Source organism: Pseudorca crassidens, chromosome 1, assembly GCF_039906515.1.
Source record: "Pseudorca crassidens isolate mPseCra1 chromosome 1, mPseCra1.hap1, whole genome shotgun sequence".
Classification (NCBI taxonomy): Eukaryota; Metazoa; Chordata; class Mammalia; order Artiodactyla; family Delphinidae; genus Pseudorca; species Pseudorca crassidens.
In genome coordinates this window covers 50,355,652-50,380,142 of record NC_090296.1, presented here as the reverse complement: position 1 = coordinate 50,380,142, position 24,491 = coordinate 50,355,652, and the positions used below count along the sequence as shown (strand labels likewise).

The 24,491-nt window shown below is 40.5% G+C and overlaps 2 protein-coding genes across 10 annotated transcripts in view; one reads left to right on the top strand and one right to left on the bottom strand.

The window, feature by feature from the left end:
- The window catches only part of MAP4K5 (mitogen-activated protein kinase kinase kinase kinase 5), a 136,656-nt gene extending 127,218 nt beyond the window's left edge, over positions 1 to 9,438 (bottom strand). For 2 of the 5 annotated variants that reach the window (XM_067736249.1, XM_067736275.1), the window contains exons 1-2: positions 9,252 to 9,395; positions 8,828 to 9,044 (exon numbers count right to left, since the gene is read on the bottom strand). In XM_067736249.1, the coding sequence (XP_067592350.1) occupies positions 8,828 to 8,935 (108 nt within the window). In that variant the 5' untranslated portion in view covers positions 8,936 to 9,044; positions 9,252 to 9,395. Of the gene's footprint in view, positions 1 to 8,827; positions 9,045 to 9,251 lie in introns of all 5 variants that reach the window. The other 3 variants (XM_067736255.1, XM_067736261.1, XM_067736270.1) reach the window with 3 other exon arrangements.
- A 133-nt stretch (positions 9,439 to 9,571) lies between these two features.
- Positions 9,572 to 24,491, top strand: part of ATL1 (atlastin GTPase 1) — an 88,523-nt gene continuing 73,603 nt past the window's right edge. For 2 of the 5 annotated variants that reach the window (XM_067736297.1, XM_067736290.1), the window contains exon 1: positions 20,169 to 20,424. In XM_067736297.1, coding sequence (XP_067592398.1) covers positions 20,184 to 20,424 — 241 coding nt within the window. In that variant the 5' untranslated portion in view covers positions 20,169 to 20,183. Of the gene's footprint in view, positions 9,708 to 19,868; positions 20,071 to 20,168; positions 20,425 to 20,562; positions 20,603 to 24,491 lie in introns of those variants that run through there. The other 3 variants (XM_067736304.1, XM_067736311.1, XM_067736318.1) reach the window with 3 other exon arrangements.

The following is a 24,491-nucleotide window of genomic DNA, read 5'->3' as shown; positions in this document are numbered from 1 at the left end:
ACACCTCCAAGGATAGACTGGGCTATCAGCCTGGCTTCCCACATCATCTTCTCAAAATCTCAGTGGGAGATTATGACATTTAACAGACATAGTTACACTAGACATAAATTCATCTTGCCTTTTTCAAAGAGTTATCTACACTCTCTAACTTAAATAGTACTTCACATAATTGAAAAGCAATAGCCTTCTACTAACATTCAAACATGTACAAATACTCAAAATAGTCCGATGCAGCCAAGAAAAAGTGCCTGTTCCAATTTATCTGATCTAGGACTAAGTTCTCAAACTGAAAACAAAGCCCTGAAAACACAAGTATCACTTGTTTATAAGTTAATAAGTATCACATGTTTCTCTTCCTGTGTATTTGGTCTGAAACCACAATTTTAAGCTAAGAGTGAAACTTTTATAAATTCTGAAAGGAAAACTAGAATAAGAAATCTAAGTCCATTTGCATTCTATCCCATTGTCTTCATCAAAAACTGGAAATGATGGTTAAAGTGAAAATACTGAACCTATGAAAATAAAAATAATACTAGATACATTATAAGCCTAAGGCAGAGGTTGTATCTAAAAGTCAATTTTGGAACTAGAATTTATATACCTGCACCAGTGATGGCACTGTTTTATGTCTATTTTCACAACGTTGAAAGTATTTAAGACTTTTATAGTTTTCAGAACATTTCTATGAAAGTAGAAAGGCGTTTTTAAATTATTTGCCTCTAACCATGATCCAGAGCTTCACATCCACCATCAGAACCATGGTCTTTTTCCAGGCAGTCGTAACATAAGCCTACTTCTACACAGTAAGAATAATAAATACAAAATAAGAGTTTAACCAGATGATTTGCAAAACAGTAAACATCCATAACAGAACACTTCATCCTAATAAAACATGTTTTATTTTCAGAGTAACCTTTCACAATATTTAACATAATATCTAATTAAATAACTTTTAATAAGATATCCACTAGCTTAATAAAAAGCATAATTTTAAATAAGATTCTTATTTCCCGCCGTTAACCTATTTTTGCAAGTTATTCACTCTCCCTCACCCTAACATGACAACCCAACAGTCTCTTATGTCAGATTACCAGGACACAGAAAGGACAGTATATTCACACAAACTGTGTTAGAATCCAAAAAAAAAAAAAAACAAAGAAGAAGAAGTGGGTGATGTTTTGATATCAAATGTCAGAGAAAGTACAAGCAGAATATACATCCATCCTCTATCACCTTCACATTTGGGGCCATTGGGCATGTCTATTTTATTAGCATTTAAAGATTAGAGAACACCAGTGGGGAAAGATATAGTAGAAGCAGCTACATATCCTTTGCTTGCAAAATCATGCTATTAAAAAATGACAGAGGGACTTCCCTGGTGGTCCAGTGGTAAAGAATCCGCCTTACAATGCAGGCGACACAGGTTTGATCCCTGGTGAGGGAACTAAGATCCCACATGCTGCGGGGCAACTAAGCCCACGTGCCGCAACTATTGAGCCCACGCACATCAACTAGAGAGGCTGTGTGCTGCAAACCACAGAGCCCATGCACTCTGGAGCCCATGCGCCACAACTAGAGAGAGAAAACCCGGATGCCACAACTAGACAGAAACCCACGCACTGCAACAAAAATATCCCGTGTGCAGCAACAAAGATCCCACATGCCACAACAAAGACCTGACACAGCCATAAATAAATAAGTAAATAATTTTAAAAATGACATAGAAATGGGTAACTTACATACAACTGCTGAACTTAATTAAAATCACAATGACTTGTACCCCTGCACCAGCCAATGAGATGCAATGGTGGCAATGACTGTGTCTCAGTTCTAATTCCTAACCCTAACCTTACAATTTAGCTGTAGATAGGTTCAGGTGATTCAGTAAGAGAGAGAGAGAGTTAAGACATCCTCTGGTTACCCAGATATCCACTTGGCCAACTCCTCAGTCTCTGAGCAAATCTAATCTTCTCAATGTGGCCTACCCTGTCCATCTCAATATAATTCCTCAACCTGCCTTCCCCATCCCACCCTGGCAATCCTGAACCCCTTAACTTGTTCAGTGTTTTCTTCTTTCCACATCTTTAATCACCTTCTAACATATAGTACAACTTATTTCTTATGTTTATTGCTTGAGGGCAAGAATCTTTGTCTACATCGTTCACTGGCGTATTCCAAGACCCCAGAACAGTGGCTAGCACATCAGAGGCTCTCTATAAATACTGGTTGAATCTTAAATACTCCTTTCCACCCTGTCATTCCCCGGCTGCATTCCAGTTCCCCATTCATCAATGTGCCTCATCCTAACCATACCCATAGGGGAACAACTGGGGCTGGAAATCAATGGAGGCTCTATTTCAGAGAAGGAGAGAGGGAAAGAGGGAGGAAAAAGAAAGGGAGGGAAGGAGGTTTTAAATTTATCCCCTACCTTGGTCCCCAACAATTCCATCCTAAATTTTTATATTTAATCTTCCTAAATTTTCAATTCCTCCCAAATTCTTTGTCTTGATTGCCTTCTCTGTGAAATTCCTTCTCTAAACTCAGCAACACTCCTGGTCAATTGAGTGATAAGACAATTTTAAAGAATAATAACTGGAAAACTATGATCAGTCTCAATGGAAGAAAAAAAAACAGAAACAGTGGAAAAAACATCTGTGTGTCTCATTTCTTTTCCACTTCATAGCTAAGCTGCTTCAAAAAGTGGTCTATGTTTCTCCTATTTCCTTACTGACCATTCAAACCTCAACTCTTCTGCTCTTAATGAACCCTTTCAACTCCTTACTTAAACGACCACTATGTTGCTCACTCCTTCAAAACATTTTTATTGAGCACTTATTATATGCCAGGCACTTAGGCTAGGCTAGCTGATTCGGTGGTAAACACAAGTCCCAGGTCTTGCAGTTTGAGCAGAGAAGGAAGACTGACAGCAACAATGATGAGTGACAAATGGTAAGTATTATGTAAGAAGTCAAACAGCAGACAGATATGACCTTATCTAAAGGACAGAAAAGGCCTCACTGAAAATGCAATGTTTAAAGAGAAATGCAAACAGTGAAGACAGATGAAAGACAAGAGGAAAACTGTTCTAGTTAAAGGAAATAGTACCTGCAGAAACCTGAAGGACAGAGTAGAGTGCATATAAAGAACCGGAGGAAATTCAGTATGGTTAGTCTCAGGACACGCAGGGCCTTAAGAGCCATGTCATTCTAAGACTTTATTCTATGAACAAGGAGAATAAAAGGGAATGACACAAAACCTCAGATTTATATTTTTTGGAAGATGAAAACATTTGCCTTACTAGAGTGGGAGGAAACAAGAATGAACACAGGAAATGATAGAGAAGAGTTCTTGAAACTCTTGATTTCTATGGAAAGAACTTCATCATAACATTCTGTTTCTTCTCAGACACCTTCAATACATTATTTTCTTCTGCCACTACTCTAAGACTACTGCCTTTACTCAGCTCTCCTACAAATGTACTCTCCTGGGTGACCTCACCTATACTACACAGGTACCACCCCATAAAGTGACAATGACTCCCAAACCTGTATCCCCAGTCCAGCTCTCTTAAGGACAGAGCTGAACTTCCTACCATGCACTGGACATAACCACCTATACACTGTCATACATCCAAAACCAAACACAAGATCCAGACCCCACAAATCTGGTAGTTCCTAATTCTGCTGATGGCACCAATGTAGTCACCCAAGGCAGAAATTCTAAATGCCACTGACTACCTGTTTGTCCCTCGCTCATCACCACGTATATTTGATCATCTAAATCTATCAGTTCCTTTCATCCCTATAGTTCCAGAAACTTTGTCTAATGAAGCCTCTACACCATGAGAGATTCCCTCCTAAAGTCTTTCTTCAGTTTACAGGAAGAAGTCCAAATTCTTTGCTATGACATACAAGGTCCATTATCTGGTCCTTTTCTGTCAGAAAACAGCTTTTGTTTGCCATCTATGGAATCCCTGCCAGATTTGGTCACACGAAACTTGGAAAGCAGAAGCAGATCCCTCAAGACTCACTATGGTTTCTCAAGCCACCAGGTATTTGCACACCCTATTCCCACAGCCTAAAATTTCTTTCCCGCCTTGTCCACCTGGAAATCACCCTGCACTCTTTTAAAATCCAGTCAATGTCCCCTCCGCTTTTAATCTTCCCTGGTTCACATCATAGTTCTCTCTCCTTTCCTCCCTTCCCCAGTCCCCACAAAAAACAGAGTTGGGCATATCTTCCACTTCACTTCTATTCTGGCACTTACCAAATTATGACTGTTTACACGTCTGTTTTCCTGACTACATTATATGTTCCTGTATGTTGATAGTGTACTTTCTCTTTCTCGTGTTTGCATCCCCATACCCTACCATACAGTTGGCACTCAATAAGTATTTCTTGAATAAATGAACGTTTACAGAAGTGTTGTGATGTAACAAGCTTTGTCTCTGTACAATGGGATCCTGGGGTAGGCTTTAAAGTATCAAAAGCCATTCCAGAATTGTGACTTTTGGCTTGGGGAAGAGAGAGGGAGGGCATATATTAAAAAGGGATTCATTACAGTGGACCCAGTTCATCCAGCACCCAAAGAACCCACAGAAGTGATATGACTGTGTGCCACAGATTTCTACACAAATTATAACATTTAAAATTGTAAAAATTAAAAACAAATAGAAACTCATAACGATTAACTAAATGAGAGTTTGTTCAATGGATCCTTTAAAAATGGTATTTTTGAAGACTATTTAAAGACCAGGGAAAATGATGGCCATTCCAATCAAGTAGAAAAAAGAGATACATCATGATTCCAATTTTATAAAAGCCATGTTTAAACATACTGGTTTAAAAACATTTAGGAAAAAAGCCTGAAATAAACTGTATTAAATTATTAACAGTATTCATCTCTGGTAATTTTCTACAACTAATATCATTTAATAAATATTTATTGAGCATCTATCTCTCTGCTACTGTACAGTGAAAAGCAGGAGACATCTGTTCCTGTCCTCCTGGAGCTAAACATGTCACACTTTTATAATCAATCGGAAAAAGCAATACAGGTTAGAAAAAAATACATGAGATTGCCCACTCTAAATTTATAACCCACAAAAAATAAAAAAAGATTACTAAAACTTCTCTGGAATCTAGACTGGGGACAATTTTGATCTAAATATTTGGATAAAGACCACCCAAATGCCTTGTACTGTTAATTGTGAACCGTATCATGATACTACAACAGTCCAGATCACTATGGACAGAAGGTAGTAGAGGCACTAAATCTGCAGGCTTCCTCTTCCTGCTAGAAGATTTAAAAATTAATGATAATTATAAATAAAATTTGCTCAGTTGAAACTTAATCCTTCATCTTCCACCACATTTCTTTTCTCTTTTGTGTTTCTTTCCCCTCCACTATTTCCTGCTTTCACCCTCAATGATTTACCCTATTTACCTAAAAGAAGCTTTATAGATAAATAGCATTCTTCTTTCTACCAGGGAATAGCCAGTTTAAGATTGAGCTCTGCCCTCTTAAGGAGTCTCAGGGAAGACAGGCGCTTTCAAAGATTCAAAGGGGATCTGTGTTTTTGAAAAACATGAAAATAATTCACAAAAAATCTCAAGGCTGTGGTACTTTTAAAGCTCCAGCTCCATAAGATAAAAAAAGAAGTAGGGATAATATCTGACTAGAACAGCAACTAATTTACCTGCATTATTCTTCACTGTAATTATTTTGCTAGTTTACATCACAGATTGAAATTCTTCTAAAACTTCCTAGGATTTTCAGCTCATCCTAAACACAGTGATAAATAACAAAATTAAGTGCTCTGAGTTAAAAACTTCAGCACTACAGTTTGAATGTTACATGTTTTTAGGCATATTAAGGAGCAAATATAAACTGATAAAATTCTGTAGGACTTCGAATGCTGAAAATGCATATGCTATAAAATAGTTTTCCAGAAATATTTTTCCTGGAGGACTCAAATAATTGAAATTTGTAAAAATATATATACAGGATATCATAATAGGCATTACAGGAATATATAGAATATTAAATGCTAACTTAGTGTTGTATATGCCCAGATATGCCCAGTAAGTATAAAGTATAAGGTATATGCCCAGAGAATTAGGGGACAGAAAGACTGATAGCCATTCATTCATTCCTCAAATGTTCAGAAAGTACTTACTCTGTGCCAGGCATAATTCTAGGAACTATCAGAGAGAGAGCAGTGAATAAAAGAGATAAAATTCCTGCCCTCAGAGAGTATGTTAGTGGATTGAGATAGATAATAAATAAGAAAAAATAAGTAAAAAGGTGGGATGAATTGGGAGATTAGGTTTGACATAAATACACTACCATGTGTAAAACAGACAGCTAGTGGGAACCTGCCATAGAGCACAGGGAGCTCAGCTTGGTGCTCTGTGATGACCTAGATGGGTGGGATGAGTGGGGGGGAGGGAGGTCCAAGAGGGAGGGGATATATGTATACATATAGCTGATTGAATTCATTGTACAGCAGAAACCAACACAACATTGTAAAGCAATTATACTCCAGTAAAATTTTTTTTAAATGACATTAGATGGTGATAAGTGCAAAGATAAAAGAAGTAGGAAAAAAAGACTGAGAGGATATAAAAGCAAGGAGGGAAGGGAGCAAGCCATGTGGCTGAGTAAAAACATTCTGAGCAGAGGCAATAGCCAGAACAAAGGCCCAAAAGTAGGAAGATGGCAACACTGGCCTGCTTGCTCTTCCTTATGTTTAAGGAAGAGCAAGCAGGCCAGTGTTGCTAGAAGAGAATGAAGGAGGGTGAAGAGTAATAAATGAGGTTGGAGAGATAAGGGGGAGGGGCTGGGGCCTCCTGGAGGCTTTGAGTAAGGTAGGATGTAACAGTTGGAAATGGGGGTGGGAGGTAATTCCAGGTAATTAGAACAAAGGAAAAGACAAAGAACCAGGGTTTTGAGGATATTTAGGAATTAGAGGCTGGCTTGGTGTGGAATGAGGATACACATAAAGTGAGGGAGCATGAATATGAGGGAAGGGGATCATTTGTGGGGAGGGTGTTTGAAAGTGGTGTATGATAAATATTGTCTTGATCCTCTGTTTAGGAGCTGTTGAAGAGAGAGATAGGGCAGGGAGGCACCAGGGTAAAAGCCGAGCATTAGCTGTCCCTTTAATATAACCCTTTGCTTTCCCCAGCAAGGATAAAATCCTGCTCCAGACAGTTGCTTTAGTTGTTATATTTATAAAGAAAAAAGGTGAAGACCTTGGGAGTTTTGTGGGAAAAACATTTTAAATTTTCGTGTAGTAGGGAGGAGAGAAAATATACAAGAATTGGAATTCAGATTATTGTATTATTAACATGAACTGAATTAATTACCAGTTGTGTGACTAACATGAACTAGTGTAATACACAGTGAATCATAAGATGAAGGTGACTAAAAAGTGGGACTGAGAAGGCAAATAGGAATTTCAATTGTTTAAAAAGCATTCCACAACATGTCTAATCCATGAATAAACAGTTAAGAGTTAACTACCCCTAATTCTATATAAAGAAGAGGATTCTATTATAATTACCTACTTTGAATTAAAATTATTCACAAGGCAAAAGCTGGAACCGTCCTCCCAATTCAACATCCCATACAGAACAGTACCTAGTACAGAAGATTCAAATGCTTGTTTAAAGAATAAAAAGCCTACCCATTACATTTCATCTCAATAGAATCAAACAGTGCTAAAACTGTCATAACACAACCTCAAATTGTTACTATTAATAGGGAGGATATTACACAAAAACAGAAAAGTTAGGAAGAAGGGATGTTTTTTCTTCCATATTACCATATTACCTGTAAAAAACAACATACCCTAAAGGCTGGTTAATTACCCATATGACACAAAGCCATTTCAGGTATATGAAGGAGTGCTGTTTGGAATAATGGGATACCTAACATCATTAAATCCAATAAACAAAGCTGTTCCGAATCAAAGGAAATTTCCCTTGATATACCCATGTGAGTTGCATTAGTGCTCCCTTTCTGGAACAGAGAACAAAAAGCATAAGGCAATCTAAAACAATCTTTCCTCTTCATCCTTCAAGAACTCAGTGGATTTAGGGACCTGGGTTTGCTTCTCTATGATGTTTTTTTTTAAATCTCAAATTAAGAGTAACTCATCCTCATCATTTGTCTCAAATAAAGCAAACGAGTATAATAAAAATACAGCAGCTCTTAACCACTCTTGGTCATGGTATGTTATAAATCCCAAAGAGAGGAACTGCTAAAGTAGAAAAAGAATCATCAAGCAGATACAAATAATGAAACTTCTGCCGGGAAAAGCATCGTTCTTCACTGGGTAATGTTTGTGCACAAGTCACTCTGACCCAGTATTAGACTTAAAATTGAGAAACAGGGTTTCATAGGGCTTTTTAAACCAAGATTATCCATGAAAAAGTTTTTTATGCAAATGTCGGAATGTCAACATACTTTCTTGTCTACTGTTTTCCAGGAAGCATTTTTCCAGGCTAAGACAAGAACATCCTCAAGGGCAACTCCATAAGCGGATTCGAACTCCCTTGGATACCATAAATAAGCGTTAAAAACCCTTTACACCACAAAAAAGTACTACGGTAGTTTGCAAAGGTGTGTTTAGTTCTGCTTGTTGGAGCGATTAGAGCAAGCAGTGAATAAAAGGTGCCCTGAATCGAGTACACTGAACCCGGCCGCGGCATCTCCAAGATGCAACAATAAAAGCATCCTCCCCCCTCCTCATACTTCCCCAGAAAGTGGCCCCATACCCGGGAGCCAGCGGGCCGCAGGGAGAAAGCCCGGCCTGCCTCACCTTATAGACGTCCCCGTAGGTGCCGCTGCCGACCCTCTGAACGAGCTCGTAGTCGTGCTGCGGGTTCCGCCTCAGGATGTCCGCGCCAGGCCGCAGAGGGGCCTCCATCTTCGCTCAGGGCCCGGCTCCCGCCGGCTCTGCCCGCGGCGCCCCGATTCCCGCTAACAAGGACGAGCGGCGCCGCTTCCCAACATGGAGCCTCTGCCCGCAGCTCCGCCTGCACGAGGAACGAGCAGAGGCTACAACCCCGAGCGGCCCAGCCCCGTCCCTTCCGCCCGGCCGGGTACAGCGAACCACCGGGCCTGAAAGGGTCCCCGGCGCCTAGTCGCCGCGTTCCGGCCTCGGCCCTTCCCCCCTCCCCGGCCGCCCGCGAACTGCCGAGCCGGGTCCGCCCGCCCGCCGGGGCCCGGGGCCGGCTGGGTACCTGAGGGGAGCGGCCCCACTCTTTGTTGAGCGCCGCGCCTGGGACCTACTTCCTCGCCGGCGCCAGCGTCCTGCTTCCAGGCGCCCGCCGGCCGCTCCAGGTTCGGCGCCGTCTCCGCCTCCCGCTGCACCGCACGTTCTCTCGCGGGCGGCGGAGGGGCGTACCGTCGCCGCCGCCGCACCACGCTCTCCACCCGGGGCTGCGTCACCGGGAGACACGTTCCCGGCCAGTGTGGGTCGGCGCCCAGCTGCCCGCCCGAGTACGCCGGCCGCAGGGCCAGAGTGCCGCCCTGAGGCCTGCTCGGGACACGACACTCTCCCGGCCGGGCCGCCGCGCCCCCCGGGCCGGCGCGTCCTTTCCGGGCCCAGGCTCTGCTTCCCACCCTCGGGGCTTAGGGACGCCCCCGGGCATTCGTGGGCCGAAGCGCCTCCGCTAAACCGCCCCCCGCTTTGTCAGGTAATCTTAGAAGGTAACGGCTAGAGGGAGAAGGGTGGGCACGAGGGCGAAGGGAACGCAGCCCTCTCAGTTCAGAAAAGGTACGTTGAGGGCACTGGGCCAGGTGAGAAGTCACCTGGCAGTGGGGCACCAAGGAAGGAGGTGGGGGAGTGGAGTGCCAGATTAACTAAGTCGCGGCACACCCTACTGCACCGTCCTGTTTTGCAAATCATTCTCAGTGATACGAGTTTGAGGCTTCACAGCACGCCTGCGCAACCTGTCTTCTGCTGAGTTTTCCCAAGACATTTCTGAAAGTCTGAATTCCTAGGAAGTCTCGATGGCCTTTATCCCTGTTGGGCACACGCGGTGTCTGAACGCGGGTATCGCTCCTTGGGTCACGAGTTCTGCAGAATCTGAAACAAAGTCAGGGACCACAACCTGGTTCTGGCTCTACCACTTCCTCAGTATGTGATCTGGGACAAGAAAGACATCGTATTTGGCAATGTCTCCGTATCCTTATCTGCAGCTTGAAGAGGATAAGGTTTTGCATCAGACACCCAAGGAAGTGTTTATAAAGCATTTTACAGGATTATAAAAAGGGTTCTCAAAATATAAAAGGTTTTAAAATACTTCATAATGCACAGAATATGGAACAGGAGTTTAGGGAAGTAATTTGGCTGATATTAACAAGCTGTTTTGCAGTTTCAGTTCCAGTCTTGTTCTGAAGGTAGAAATAAAGTTGCCAGTTTGTACACTGGCAAAGTTATTTCTAGAGCCCAGTGAAGGTTTGAACAAAAAAGCCAGCTAACACTTGGCCATTGCATTTAGTGACTGAAAAAAATCACAAAAGAGCAAGTTGCCGATGTTGGCTTGCAGCTTTGAACATCCAATTCAATTCCATTCTTGGGCAATGTACTCCTTGTTGTTGATCATTGTAATCAATTGCATAATGTAGAAATTAAATTCACACCTTAACAGGACAGGGAATATATGTATTTTCTTGTGCTCCGTGCACAAAGGGCACTTATTTAGGGAACATAAGTAAGCTCAGACTTAACATGCTCTATGGACAAAGCCTATGTGTTTGCTGCATTGAAAAAATTGTTGAAGAACAGTTCCTTCTTTCAGAGCTTCTTGGCACTTGTTTTGGTGGGCAAATACTTTTGGCTTCAATGACTCAAAATCTTTTCAAATGTTCTATTGGTATCCTAGTACTTATTTACTGTCATAGATTTCTTTTTTTCCCCCTTTGATCCTATAAGCATTGATCCTTTTTCTAGTCTGAAATTTATTTATCCTTACTTATTTATACCTACATTATTCCTCAGAGAATTTGAGGCAGCATACAGAAAATGCATACTATAACATAAGATAAAAATGAGGAAATAGGTATGATGTTAAAGAAAGGAAAAATAAGAAAGCGGAACAATACAGCAAATTGGCCAAAGCAGAGGGTTGTATAGTGTTTTTGAGATCACAGTAAACCAGTTAATTGAGAGAGAGTTACATCTTTTCCTGATACTAAGAGTTTAGGAAAACTTACCTCATGGGCCTTCCTAAAATGAAAACTCTGAATTCCTAGTTTGAAACAAGGATAAATGTTTTTCTGACACTCCTTTAAGCATGTTAGTCTTGAAACACAATGTTTGATTTGAATTAGGCAATAAAAAGTTTGAGGTCATAGGCTTCAACAAGACCCTGGAGTGCAGATACTTTATGCTGCCAGTAATGGCAGATCCACATGCTTTGATCATCAACCCAGAGGTGGCTAGCATGGAAAAAGTCAAGATTTTATGTGGTGGTTAAGAAGTGTCTGCCATAATCGTTCTTTTACTTGTACCACAGTTGTTGCAAGCAAAAAACATCTGCTTTATACTAACTCCAAGAGAATCTTTAGGATTTTTAAATACTGGTTGAGTTAATTTTATCAAGATCAGTGAAGTCATAGCTTGTCTGTTAAATATTTCATGGTTAGTAAAGAAATTCACATTCAATTTCCATAAAATAAACATACAGTGCATAAATTTAAATTTACGTCCTAAACAATTAAGCACATTGTTTCAAGGTTGAAGGTAACATAACAATAAAAAGTTTTCAACTGAGCACAGTAGAGTTTCTTACAAACTACCAAATTTCATAATGCCAAGGTATTGAATAAGTATGGCTTGATATAACTGTCATATATTCTTTGTGTCTTCATAATATCTGACATGTAAATATATTCCATGTTTTCCTGTTATCTACCTAACAACCTTTTATGGTTTGCTCTATGCTTTATAGTGTTTTTCCCTTCGTTCAAAGTTCTTTAGTAAAATGCTAATTATAATCTGTGGCCTCTTGTTTCAATTTTAGCCGAGGCTTAATTTTTTAAAATTGGGGGACACAGGGACTTCCCTGGCAGTCCAGTGGTTAAGACACTGCGCTTCCACTGCAGGGGGCATGGGTTAGATCCCTGGTCAGGGAACTAAGTTCCCGCATACAGCACAGTGCAGCCAAAAAAACAGAAAACAAATGAAGGACATAAAATTTTTCAACTTCTACCTAGGTAAGTTTCACAATTTAGTAACCAAGACAGAATGGCTAATTAAAACAAGTGTGACAAAACAGAGCATGAGGACAATAATTTTAGTATGGAACATATAGGCTTAAACAATATAATTTCCTGATGAATCTTCCAACATAAGCTAGTTGCAAAATGTAATTTTATGTGATTGAGCTTTATAGGTTTGTTAAATATAAATCAATTAAATATTGGAAGACATTTGCCATAATTATCATTTGGATTTTTAAATAGTTAAACTATTCTTTCTGTTACTAATGAGGATCAGTTGTCTGTTGAGGCCAAAACTGTGTTTTCAAAGTATAGGAGAATTCTGTTTTGTTCTGGAGAGCAGTAGAACATGTGTCTCATTCAGAATCAGTATCAGGTCATTATAATGGGAGTTTTCAAAAGAAGAGTTGAGGAAGGCAGTGCACATCCTTTTTTTATCCAGCTTGAATTGATCATCTGATATGTAACTTTGATCCCCAGGGTGGTTTTAAAGTTTATATGAGAATTGATACAGGGGTTCCTGTATTCAGCTCAGTTGAAAAGCAACTCTTGGCTTGCTACCAGGGCTCGGCAGATACTAAACACCTGACCACAGGATTCTAAGTGATTTTGTGCTGTGAACTGCTCTTTAGGAACTGGATTTTATCTGATGACTCATAAATTGAACATGGGCAGCAGAATTCCATTGTCAAATGGAAAGGTATATACTGGGGTAGCCTGAGCTGATCTGGAAGGCACAAGTAAAGTACATGGACTAACTTTCATTGTACCTGCCCCTCCTTCTTTGCCACCTTTTTTTGAACCCTGTCTTTGGGCTCATGGTCATTTAGCAGAGGAAGGAAAAGCTTGGGCCTGGTTTATTAATGGTCTGGATGATATACTAGCACCAACTAGAAGCATAGAGCCACTGAATTATGGCCCTACTTCATAGTAAAGTGGTCCTGAAAAATAGAGATGAAGAGAAATTTTCCTAGAGGGCATAATTTTGAATAAAACATCTGGTTGTCCTCTGTGTTAGGAATGAAAGATAGCCTGAGGTATGGATCTATACTGATTTATGCACAGTAATTAATAAGCTGGCAATAACTTGGAAAGAAGATGATCAGAAATAAGGAAGTCAGTGGGAGATGTATTATGGATGGAGTCTCAAAATTGACCCGGAATGTGAAAATGTCTGTGAACCATTTGACTGCCCACAAGAGGGCATCCGTCCCAGTAATCAGGTATACAAGATGATCTGTCCTATGGATGTCAGTCAGCCTCTACCTAGTTACCTTAGTACTAGTTCAGTGGGGCCATGTGGCAATAGGAATGGAGGCTAAACACAGATTCAGTGGCATGGGCTTCCACTTGCCAAGGGTAATACGGTTACTGCCTCTATGGTGTATTTAGCTTCCTTATAGCAGAGGCCATTGCAGTGACCCTAGTAAGGTACGATTCCTTAGACCAGTCAGTTACCTGGTGGCAGTTTAATTAAACCAGGTCCCTTTGATTATGGAGGGAAGAGCAATTTGTCCTTATGGGAATAGATACATAGTCCAGATACAGGTTTACCATCCCTGCTTGGAAAGCTTCTACTAGTACCACAATTATGGACTTACAGAATGCCTTATTTCATCACTATGTATCACAAACAACGTTAAATTTGAGCAAGAAACTCATCTTACTATGAGGAAGTGTGGCAATGGAGTCATGCCCATGAAATTAACTGATCTTACCTCAAACCCATCACTTAGAAGCATCTAGTATGATACAATGGAGGAAAGTCCTGCTGAAGGATCCGTTGGCTGAGAGATAACCCCTATGAGGATATGATATAGGATTTAACTCAGTAGCCAATATATATTGCCATCTACCCCATATTCAGAATGCATGGGCCGAGGAACCAGGGGGTGGAGGTAGGAGTGACCCTTTTATTATTCCTAATAATTCAGTTGAAGAATTTTTGTCTGTACAACTTTGACTCTAAAACATTGGGCTTGGTGGATCTGAAGGCCCTAGTGTGCAAGGGACAGATACTTTCCCCAGATAACCCAGTCACAGTTCCATTAAATAGGAAGCTGACACTACCACCCGGGCTATATGAGGTGTTCAGACCACTGAGCCAACAGTTAGAGAGGGGTTCATTGTACTGGTTGGGGTGATTGGTCTTAATTACCAAGGGGAAATTGGTTGTTGCTCGACAAAGAGAATAAGGACTATATCTGGAACCCCAGGTATACACTAGGGTACCTCTTGGTTTTCATATGTCCACAATTACTGAACAATGGGAAACTGCAGCAATCCAGTAAATATAAGACCAGTAAGGACTTGGATCCTATGGGAGTAAAGTTTGGATCACCCTACCAGCTGAGATACTAGTGGAGGGTGAGGGGGAAATGGAAGCTATGATTATGACCTTGGGCATTCTGCTCAGAAACAATCCTCTTTCTGTATTATCAGAACCACAATTTTGTGGACCTTTTCTGAGTGGCTATGTCCATTAAAGGACACTGAGACCTTCCCCAATCTTAGGGGGTAAATATCGATTGGCCTAGCCTCATTCCTCTTGTTAAGGGGATGGTTTAGGCTTAGACCATTGTGGACAATGACACATGAGGAAAAGTCTGCTGGAGTGCTTTTTAACAAGGTACACAAGACATAGACATGCCTTTTTCTGTCTCTAGGCATGGCTGTGTGCCTCTGATGACTGGAATGGCAGATGCCGTTTTGGAACTATGGCAGGAGCTTGCATTAGAAAATAAGCCCACACACAGTATGGTAGAATGCAATCTTGGTCCTAGTGAAAAAGTCTGCTTGTATTCTTCAGTATCCATTTCTCTTCTTTCTGTGGTATTAGATTCCCCAAATTTTAGTTAAATACATGGTATATTTATCAACTGCGTGGGACATGTATGGTCAATGGTATTTGAGTTGAGGTGATGTGTGCAACTTCTGAGTTGTACCTGCAGATTGGATATATCCACTTCTTCCTTTTCTTCCTTTCTACATGGCTGGAATGAGGATGTGAATGTCCAAGCAGCCATCTTGGATTACATGATGGAAGTCCCAAGTTAAGGATGGAAGAAAGTATAAAGAGGCCACTATATTAGTCCTGGATGGCTTACACTCAGATTATTTCATGAGAGAGAAATAAGTGTCTTAAACCACTGTAGTTTTTTTTTACAGCAGCCAATTCTTTATCCTAACTTATCCATGATGATGTTGCACTGATGAATGAACCACCATAAAACCAACCTGTCTTCAAAAAAATTAGGACAGTAAATGTCCTTTTATTTAAGCCATTTTGAGTTATAGCCAAAAGCGTTCTAACTGATATACTTTAACAGGATTGCTAGTTATAGAGGGAAGGAGCAAGTTGGATCATTGATTACTGAAAAACTCCTGATTGAGAGTTTTTTGGGGGAAAATGAGCATGGTGAAGGAACCAATAGAAGAAAAAATAATTGAGGTTATAGGAGGGAGGGAATAATTTTTGGAGTAATATCCCAGAGGAGTCAGGAGGAGAGAGGATCTAGAGTACTAAAGTACAAATACCTTTTCCTCTTTTTTTCTGATTTAAAATAAACTTGACTTTGACTTTTAAAACACAGCCTTATTGAGATATAACTCACATACCATATAATTCACCAATTTATATAACTAAGTGATTTTTAGTATATTCACAGAGTTGAACAGAATTGATTTCAATAAAAATTTTTAAACATTTTTATTACCCCCAAAAGATGCTTTGTATTCAATAGCAATTGCTCCCCAATTTCTCCCCAACCTCCCACCCACCCTCTCTAGCCTTAGGCAACCTTTAATCTACTATCTGTCTCTATAGATTTGTCAATTGGGGGCATTTTATATAAATGGAATCATACAATACGTGGTCTTTGTGACTGGCTTCATTCAGTTAGCATAATGTTTTCAAGGTTCATCCATGGTGTAGCATTTATCAGTACTTCATTCCTTTTTATGGCTAAATAATATTCCATTGTATGGATATATAACATATTTTGTTTATCCATTGATAGTTATTGGTATTTAGGTTGTTTCCACCTTTTGGCTACTACAAACAATGCTGTTATGAACATTCCTGTACAAGTTTTTGCATGAACATGTGTTTTTCATTTCTTTTGGGTATATATCTATGAGTGGAATTGCTGGGCCAATTGGTAACTCTATATCTAACTTTTTGAGAAGCAGCCAGACTGTTTTCCAAAGTGGCTGTATTCCCACCAGCAGTGCCAGTTTCTCCACATCCTCACCAACACTTTTTGTCTTTCTTTTTGGTTACATTCTGAGGTGATGTCTCATTGCAGTTTTTCAAATTTTGATTTGCATTTCCCTAGTGACTAAAAACATTAAATCATCTTTTCATGTGCTTCTTGGCCATTTGTATATCTTCTTTGGAGAAATGTCTATTTAGAGCCTCTGCCCATTTTTTTTTAATTTAGCTATTTGTGTTTTTACTGTATCATACTGATACCTCAGATTCCAGTTCAACACCACAGGGTTAATTCTGTCCTTCCCCTCTCCTTATTATAACTTCATCTCCAAAACAAGAAATCTGGCTCTGATTACCCACGATATATTTGTTCAACTCTAGTGCAAACATAAATAATTTCAGAATTGCTAACCCACGTATGTCCTGGGAGAAAAAAAATTATGAACTAAAGAGCAATACTTGTATACAGTTTTTGTCTTTAGTCTTACAGCATACAATCAAAATACTATTTTCTAAAGCTCCTCAGGTTTAGAAAACACTTCAGTGTAGTTATGTTATTCCCCTGTAATATAGTTAGGTTCACTTTTTTTTTTTTTTACTGTTTGTAATTCCATTTTGAGTTCCTTCCACCCCTAGCCCCATATCCTGATTGATTTTATTTTATTTTTTTAATTTAATTTATTTTTTATACAGCACGTTCTTATTAATCTATTTTATACATATTAATGTATATATGTCAATCCCTATCTCCCAATTCATCCCACCATGATTGATTTTAGTTATTTATTTTGGAGAATGTGAAACATTGCCATGGTTCTAACAGTCAGGGCTTTATGAAAAGGTTACGCTTAGAGAAGCATCAGTCGTCCTAATCCTTACTACCCTATTCCCATTCTTCCATTGCTTCCATCCTATTCCCACTCATCTCCTGTAGATAACTTATCTCATTGGTTTCTAGTTTATCCTGTATTTCTTTTGCACAGATGAGCACATACATTTTTTATATGCTTTTCTTTCTTACAGGATGGGTTAAGCATTTGTGCTTTGGGTTTTTTTTTCCATTTAACAATGTATTCTGGAATTCAGTATGTATCAGTTCATAAAGATCTTCTGTATTCTTTTTTATAGCTACATAGTATTCCATTGTGCACATGTATTATAGTGTATTTAACCACTCTCCTATATATGGGCATTTAGGTTATTTCCAATATATTGCAATAACAAAAATGCTGCAATAAATTACTCTGTATGTATGTATTTTCATACTGTTGGAGGTATTTCTTTAGAGTAGATTAAACTTATGGTTTTAAAAAATAAATGTGTTCTAACAATGTCCACTGAAAGAGTCTTGAAACAGTGAAATTCCAGCTAGCAGTGAGCACAACTAGCATTCAGATCTTGGTTTCTAAATTCCTTTTCTCATTAAAAGCAGCCAGAGTTTCTTGGAGGAACAGTTAATCCTAGTTCTGAAGCAGGGAAAATACAAGGGAAACTTGAAACATTTTCTTGTGCCAGAAAACAAGGAAAATGATCAAAGACAAATAGGACATGTTAAAAGGACACAGGTGTTAACTTGAAGGAGCTACCATTGGTCAAGTTTAGGGCAATTTGAGCATTAGAAAGAATAATGATGGTAAATGATACAGTGAAGTTTTTTTAGATTTTATGAATCCATGAAGTGAACAGTGGTACTCAACAAACAAAGGTGGCAGAGGAAATGCCAATTACTAAATGTAGAATGTAAAAGAAATGGTATAATTATTTTAAAATCACTAATATAAAGTCACTTCATGCAAGGATGTCAGTGGATGCTAAAAACCATTGGATGAAAAAGTTCTTGGACAAGACATTCACACAGTCTCAAGTATTAGCTCACAGATTACTTATTAATTACAGCAGAAAAAGGGTTTTTTGAAAATAAGTTTCTTTTTCAATTAGGAATAGATACTGAATTACATATATAACATTTTGGGGGTGGAATCTACTGTACTCTTTTTTAATGGGATTCACCTGAAAGGGATTTTCAGGCTAGAATGTGAGCTGAGAATTGTAGTAAAGAAATACAAGAAAAGCAGAACACGCTTCTTTTTATTCAATGAATTTGTTTTGTAGGTATGGGGTGAGATAATTTCTATCTTCCTATGTTGTCTCATTAGTGTTTAGGGAATGCAACTCTGTTGAACACAGTCCCCTTTAAAACCATAATGTAAACTTTGTTTACAGTGATCTGAGGTCATAGAACCATTACCTGAAATATGAAATGCATAAGATTTGGCAGTGGTGAGTGAGAGACTTTGGTTTTTGACATATTGATTTTGAAGTGTCAGTAGGAAAACAAACTGAAGATGACCTCAGGCAGTTATAAATTCAGCTCTGGAATGATGATTATCTCTCCTCAAGAGAGCTTGAGACTAGAAGAGAGATTTGGGAATCAACAGCATGGATGGAGGTCCTGTCTGAAGCCATCATAGTAAATTACATTGAGGGGACACAGAGTGAAGAGTTGCTTATGATGAGGAGTAAACAGAGACCAAGGATCTGGTAATTAAGAAGCTAGCAGTAATCTCCTAGGCAGAACTGATCTGTGTAGAGTATGGGCAACAACCACATGCAGGTGAAAACTGTGTGAGGAATGGGATGATGGTATCTTGAGGGTCAGGTAGCATGAAGGGACAGTGTTTCTAGGACATTGAAAATTAAGTTTATAGGGAAAGAGGAAGAAACCAGTGAAAAGGGAGAGATTGAGAATTTTTTTTTAAGTATTTACTGCCTTTTGCTTTCAAAATTGTCTGCAACCTTTGTTACTGCCAAGGCTCTTCCAGATTATGTAGTATGACTTTACTTAGAATATTTGTCAGTATAACGCCAGGTGATATCTCTGCAAATGTAGTGGGAAATTTTGCCCACTAGAATGGAGTTAGTTACAGATTATGGTGAATCTCCAGCTTTCATTTATCTTGATCTTAATCTAAATTTGCTATCCTAATTTTAAGACAGGCCTGTTCAGTATACAGGTACAAAAATGCATGATACCCTCTTTACTAATGTGACCTTGCTTTTAAGTTAGGGGGGAAATGGTACCTGGTAGATAAACGCAGATTTTTAAAATTTCTTTGGCTATGTAAATGTTGCCAGCATGTTTCTACTAATTTGTAACTGGTCTAGGAAACAGGTATTTGAACATACAGAATCATGCAGTATACTGGTTTGTGTTATTTCTGACTGTATAATGCTGTTAAATTCTTTGAGAGTGTGTAAGGGGGTGCTATTTATTTGTATGTTTTTTCCATCGAAAATGTTGCAGTACATTGTCTGTCACTGTCTTCAGGCTCTGGGGGTGGGCTGAGGTAGGGAGGGTGTGACGCTGGTATTTGTGTGAACTTGGGCTTGTGATGCTGAGCTTGGTTCATCCCTTTCTCCTCCCTTCTCCTCCCCACTCCTTCCCACCAGCGCCACAGCAACATCCTCAGAGTCTGAGTGAACTGCGCCCAGCGCGGGCACAGAGCCTCCCACCGCCAGCAACCTGCGGCCGGGAGAAGAGCGAGCGCCGTGACAGCGCCCCACCGCCACCAGTTCCCGGACCACCATGGCCAAGAACCGCAGGGACAGAAACAGTTGGGGTGAGTAGCGTATGGTGACTTCTGCAGCCTGCACGGGGACGGGCCCTCCGCCTTCTGCTTCTGGAGACGAGGAGGGCCAAGGGCTGCTGGGCGCCAGCATCCAGGGCTGGGAGATGGCCACCGCCGAGCGGCTCCCTGTCGGGCGGGAGGAACGGTGGCCGAGCGGGACCCGTGGAACCGGCATCTGGCTGTGGGGCGAAGGGGCGAAGGCTGCAGCCAAGCGCAGGCCGGAGACTCCCGCTTCTCCCCACCCTCCCCACCCCACCCCACCCCAGTCCTCCTCCTCCCAGCATTTGGACAGCACCCACCCGGTCGCCTCCGGGGGATTCGCCGGTTCCGCTTTAGCGAAAGGAGGTGGGCAGGAAGGGCGAGGGTGGTGGGCAGGGGGCGGTGGTTACACGAGAGGGGCGGAGATCGCCCACCCCTTCCCCACGAGCTGCGGGCTCCCCGGCCTTGCAGGGCTCGGACTCCTGGCTGGCGGGCAGGCTGGTAGGCAGCGTTGGAACAATGAGGCGGAGCGCGCCGGGCCCAGGTCTGACCTTTGCCAACCCGAGCGACGCCTGAGAAGGGGTGCCGCTTGGGAATCCCCTAAGGCTGCGGTACTCATTTTCATCTGGGGGTTGGGTGGGGAATTTGGGAAGAAGGGGAGCAAAGTTGTGGTTTCCAGTCTTCCGCCCCACCCCGACCTGGTACCCCATTCAGGCCAGCCCTAAGGGTGGCATTGTTCTCAGATTTTACCTTTTGGAGATGCAGGGCTCATGATTCAGCATCAGGCCGAGGGGAGGGGGAAGGAGAGGCTAGGCCCAGTGGGTTCACGCCGCGAGTGGGAGGGCGGTGCTCACGCAGGCGGAGAAGAGAGGGCGCAGTGATGCAGGAGAAATCGCAGCCCCGCCCGCTCTGCTGCTCCAGACTGGGTGCGGACGGACGGTTAGTGTGGGCAGGTTGGGCGTCTTTTTCCTCTTTGGGCTCCCGACTTCTTCCAGCCACAGTGAACCCACTGCCATCTTAGGGCATTTTATTATCTGCACCAGAGCAGATCTCAGACCAGTGTGGCTTAGTGGGCAGAGAAGTAGTTTGTTCATTAGCTTTGAATTGTTATTTGGAAAGTTTACAGGCACTAGGAGTTCAGGGCTCCTTGATTGACTCTCTTCCGTGTCTCAGTGAGATCTCTTCTATAACTGCCCATCAGATTGAGAGGTATAAATTTTAATTAGTTATTTTGGTTATCTTTTATGAAAATTGATTATCTTTTATCAAAAGATCATATTTTTCCTTGCCTCTGATTGGTCACAGGACCAGCTTAACTCCCAAGTAGGCAAAGTCTACATTTGAGAGATTATCCAACGTTTATGGTAGATGCGGGGAGTTGGAGCAGGGAGGGCTGTCTTTAGTTGTCCGAGTTCAAGAGAAATCGGTTCCATTTTCTGATATCACCAAATCCCAATTTTAGTAGGCGTGACTACTGCAATAACACCGTTTTGTTTGCTTCTTCTGAAATATGGGTAAACTTTTTCAGAGTGTCCCCTTTCCGTCCTTTCCCTTGGCCTCCAGAATAGGAGTTTCTTGAATAGTGACAGTTAAGGTGTGTATGTTCAAGTCAATTTTGGTCTTAATCTCTGTGCACTGTTGACTCAACCCTGTTAAGAGACAGGCATGTGAAAATTTATTCTGACGATTAAAATTTTTCTCCTTCACGAAGCTTTGGATCATTATTTTTCAGTATTGCCTTTGGTTACAAATTTCTTATGTAGTGGAGGTTTTTTCTTTCTTGAGAATGTGGTTCTCAAATGGGATTTGCATAAAAATCACACTGGGAACTTATTAGAAATGCAGATTCCCACATCTTCCAGCCAGAGCTTTTGCCTCAATACATCTGAAATAAGGTCTAGGAATCTGCCTTTTATTAGCATTTTAGGTGATTGAGAAGCAGATCATCTTTGGATGTTACCTTCAGAAACACTGTCTTATTTACATTTGATAGAAATGTATTCTAGGCAGTTTACCCAGAAGTCATGAAAAGACTTTTGAGTCAAGTGATGAATTAAGAAAAGAAATACCACAGTTACTATGTGTTCACTGGAAATTTCACAGAAAAGAAATAGTGGAATTGTGGGGTCTTATCTTGATGTTCTATGGAAATGCTTTACTACTCAGATTTTTCTTTGCTGTAAAGTGTATATGACATAAATGACTTAGAAAATGTAGCATATGGAGTAGGACATAGTAGAAGTTTTTGGCAAAGATGTTAGCCATGTCTGTCTTGATTCCATTTTATTACCAGCATCTAGTACAATGCCTAACGTGTAATAGGCATTTAATAATAACAACTAACATCACTGAGCTAATATCATATGAAGTAGGTATTATAATCCTCATTTTACATATTAAAAGGTAAATAATAGAGCTAGGACTCCAACTCTGGCAGTTTGACTTGATTCTTTTGCCATCACCAGTATTTTGTTGAATGGATAATACTTTCTGCATTGTTTAGAACTATAGTTTTCAAGACACATTCATCTGCCTTATTGCATTTGATCTTTAGCCTCCTAAGTTGTCAAGACATATTCCCTGTTTGCAGATGAAAAAACTGAGTCTCAGGTAGGTTAAATAACTTGGTGAAAGTCACATAGTATTTAGTAAGTTAAAGGACTGAGATTAGAACCTAGAGTTGTCTTCTAATTTATTTTCTATAACATAATGCTATGGAATGTTTTTATGTTTAATGGGGCATGGTGTGAGGTTAATAGAGAAAACAGGCCCTCATACAAGGCAGAGGTCTCTGATGAGAAAAAAACTCAGGTGATAGCTTAGAAAGGAAGACAGTAAACTGACCTTATCATCTAGCTAAATACATATTTTTCAGACGAGTTAGAAATCAAAGGGAAGAGGGGAAAGCTAAACTATCCAGAATTGGAAAATACAGGATTTCCAAGAAAAGTACAAGAGAGATACTTGCAAAATTTGTAAGGGGGACCTAAAGTTCAGATAAGGGCCCTATAGGACCAATAACAGGTATTATTTTTACCTGAGTGGTCAGAGAGCTGTTAGGTCCTACAGGGGCCATGGAAGCTAGAAAACAGAAAAGCATCTCTGCTGACACCCAGAGTTGGGTGGTGTTTGAGGATCATACCCATACATACAACTGGGAAGCAAATCCGTGCTTCCAAAACTGAGAATCCCACCACCTGTACCTGGATCTACACTGAAATAGAAGTTTGAATAAATTTAAGCATTTAAAAGTCAATTCTTGGGCTTCCCTGGTGGTGCAGTGGTTGAGAGTCCGCCTGCCGATGCAGGGGACACGGGTTGTGCCCCGGTCCAGGAAGATCCCACATGCTGCGGAGCGGCTAGGCCCGTGAGCCATGGCCGCTGAGCCTGCGCGTCTGGAGCCTGTGCTCCGCAACGGGAGAGGCCGCAGCAGTGAGAGGCCCGCGTACCAAAAAAAAAAAAAAAAAAAAAGTCAATTCTTAAAAGGTAGGCATTATTATCCTTATTTTAATATATAAGGAATCTGACACACAGAGAGTATAACTTCCCAGAAGTTTGATAATTTATGTTATAGACCTAGGATTTAAATTTAGGGTTGTTTGTTTACCGGGTCCGTGTGATAAGGACAAGGAATTAAAATAGACTCCAATAGGTGCCACAACAAGCCTGTCTAGGCTTAAGCTGGTATGAGAAATCAATGCTCTATAAACTTGATCGCTTTGGACTAGAAAAGAAGGCAAAGAATATGCTAGTATATGGAAGACAAAGGAGACAGATGAATATCAGAAACAGTAGCCCAGAAAGCAGTCTTTCAATGTTGGGCTTAGAGTTTAAGTACTCCCAGAAACAAAACAGAAGTGTACCCGTTTTTATTTATTTGGTTTTGTTAATCACAGTTGCTTAAAAACTTGGGATGCCACCTGGTAATTTGAGTTTTCAGCAATGTAACAGAAACTGTTGGTGCAATATTGCTTTAGAAGAAGAATATTTGCACTAAAGTGTCAGCTTTTCCTGCCCCTTTAAAAAAAACTCTTAGCTTCACAGTAAGTGTAGGAAACGTCTATTTGTTGAAAAGGCATTTGCTGAAAATTAATTTTTAGGTTTCTGTTTTTGTTTTTTGAGGAAAGGTTAAAAACAATCTTGATTATAGTGATACCCTGATCTTTCTTTTCCAATTGACTGTATTCTGTTTTCCTTGGAATGAGACCCTTTGTCCCTTTGTCTTGCCTCATTTTCTATATACCTGTTCCTCCTGAAACAAAATAAAATTTCTATTGGGTCATACATGTACTTCCCCTACAGACTCTTCCCTCCACATTATTCTAATTTAATTTGCCTTCCCTACATATTTTTTCATATATATTTTTCATATATATATATATTTTTTTTTTTTTTTTTTTTTGCGGTACGCGGGCCTCTCCCTGTTGTGGCCT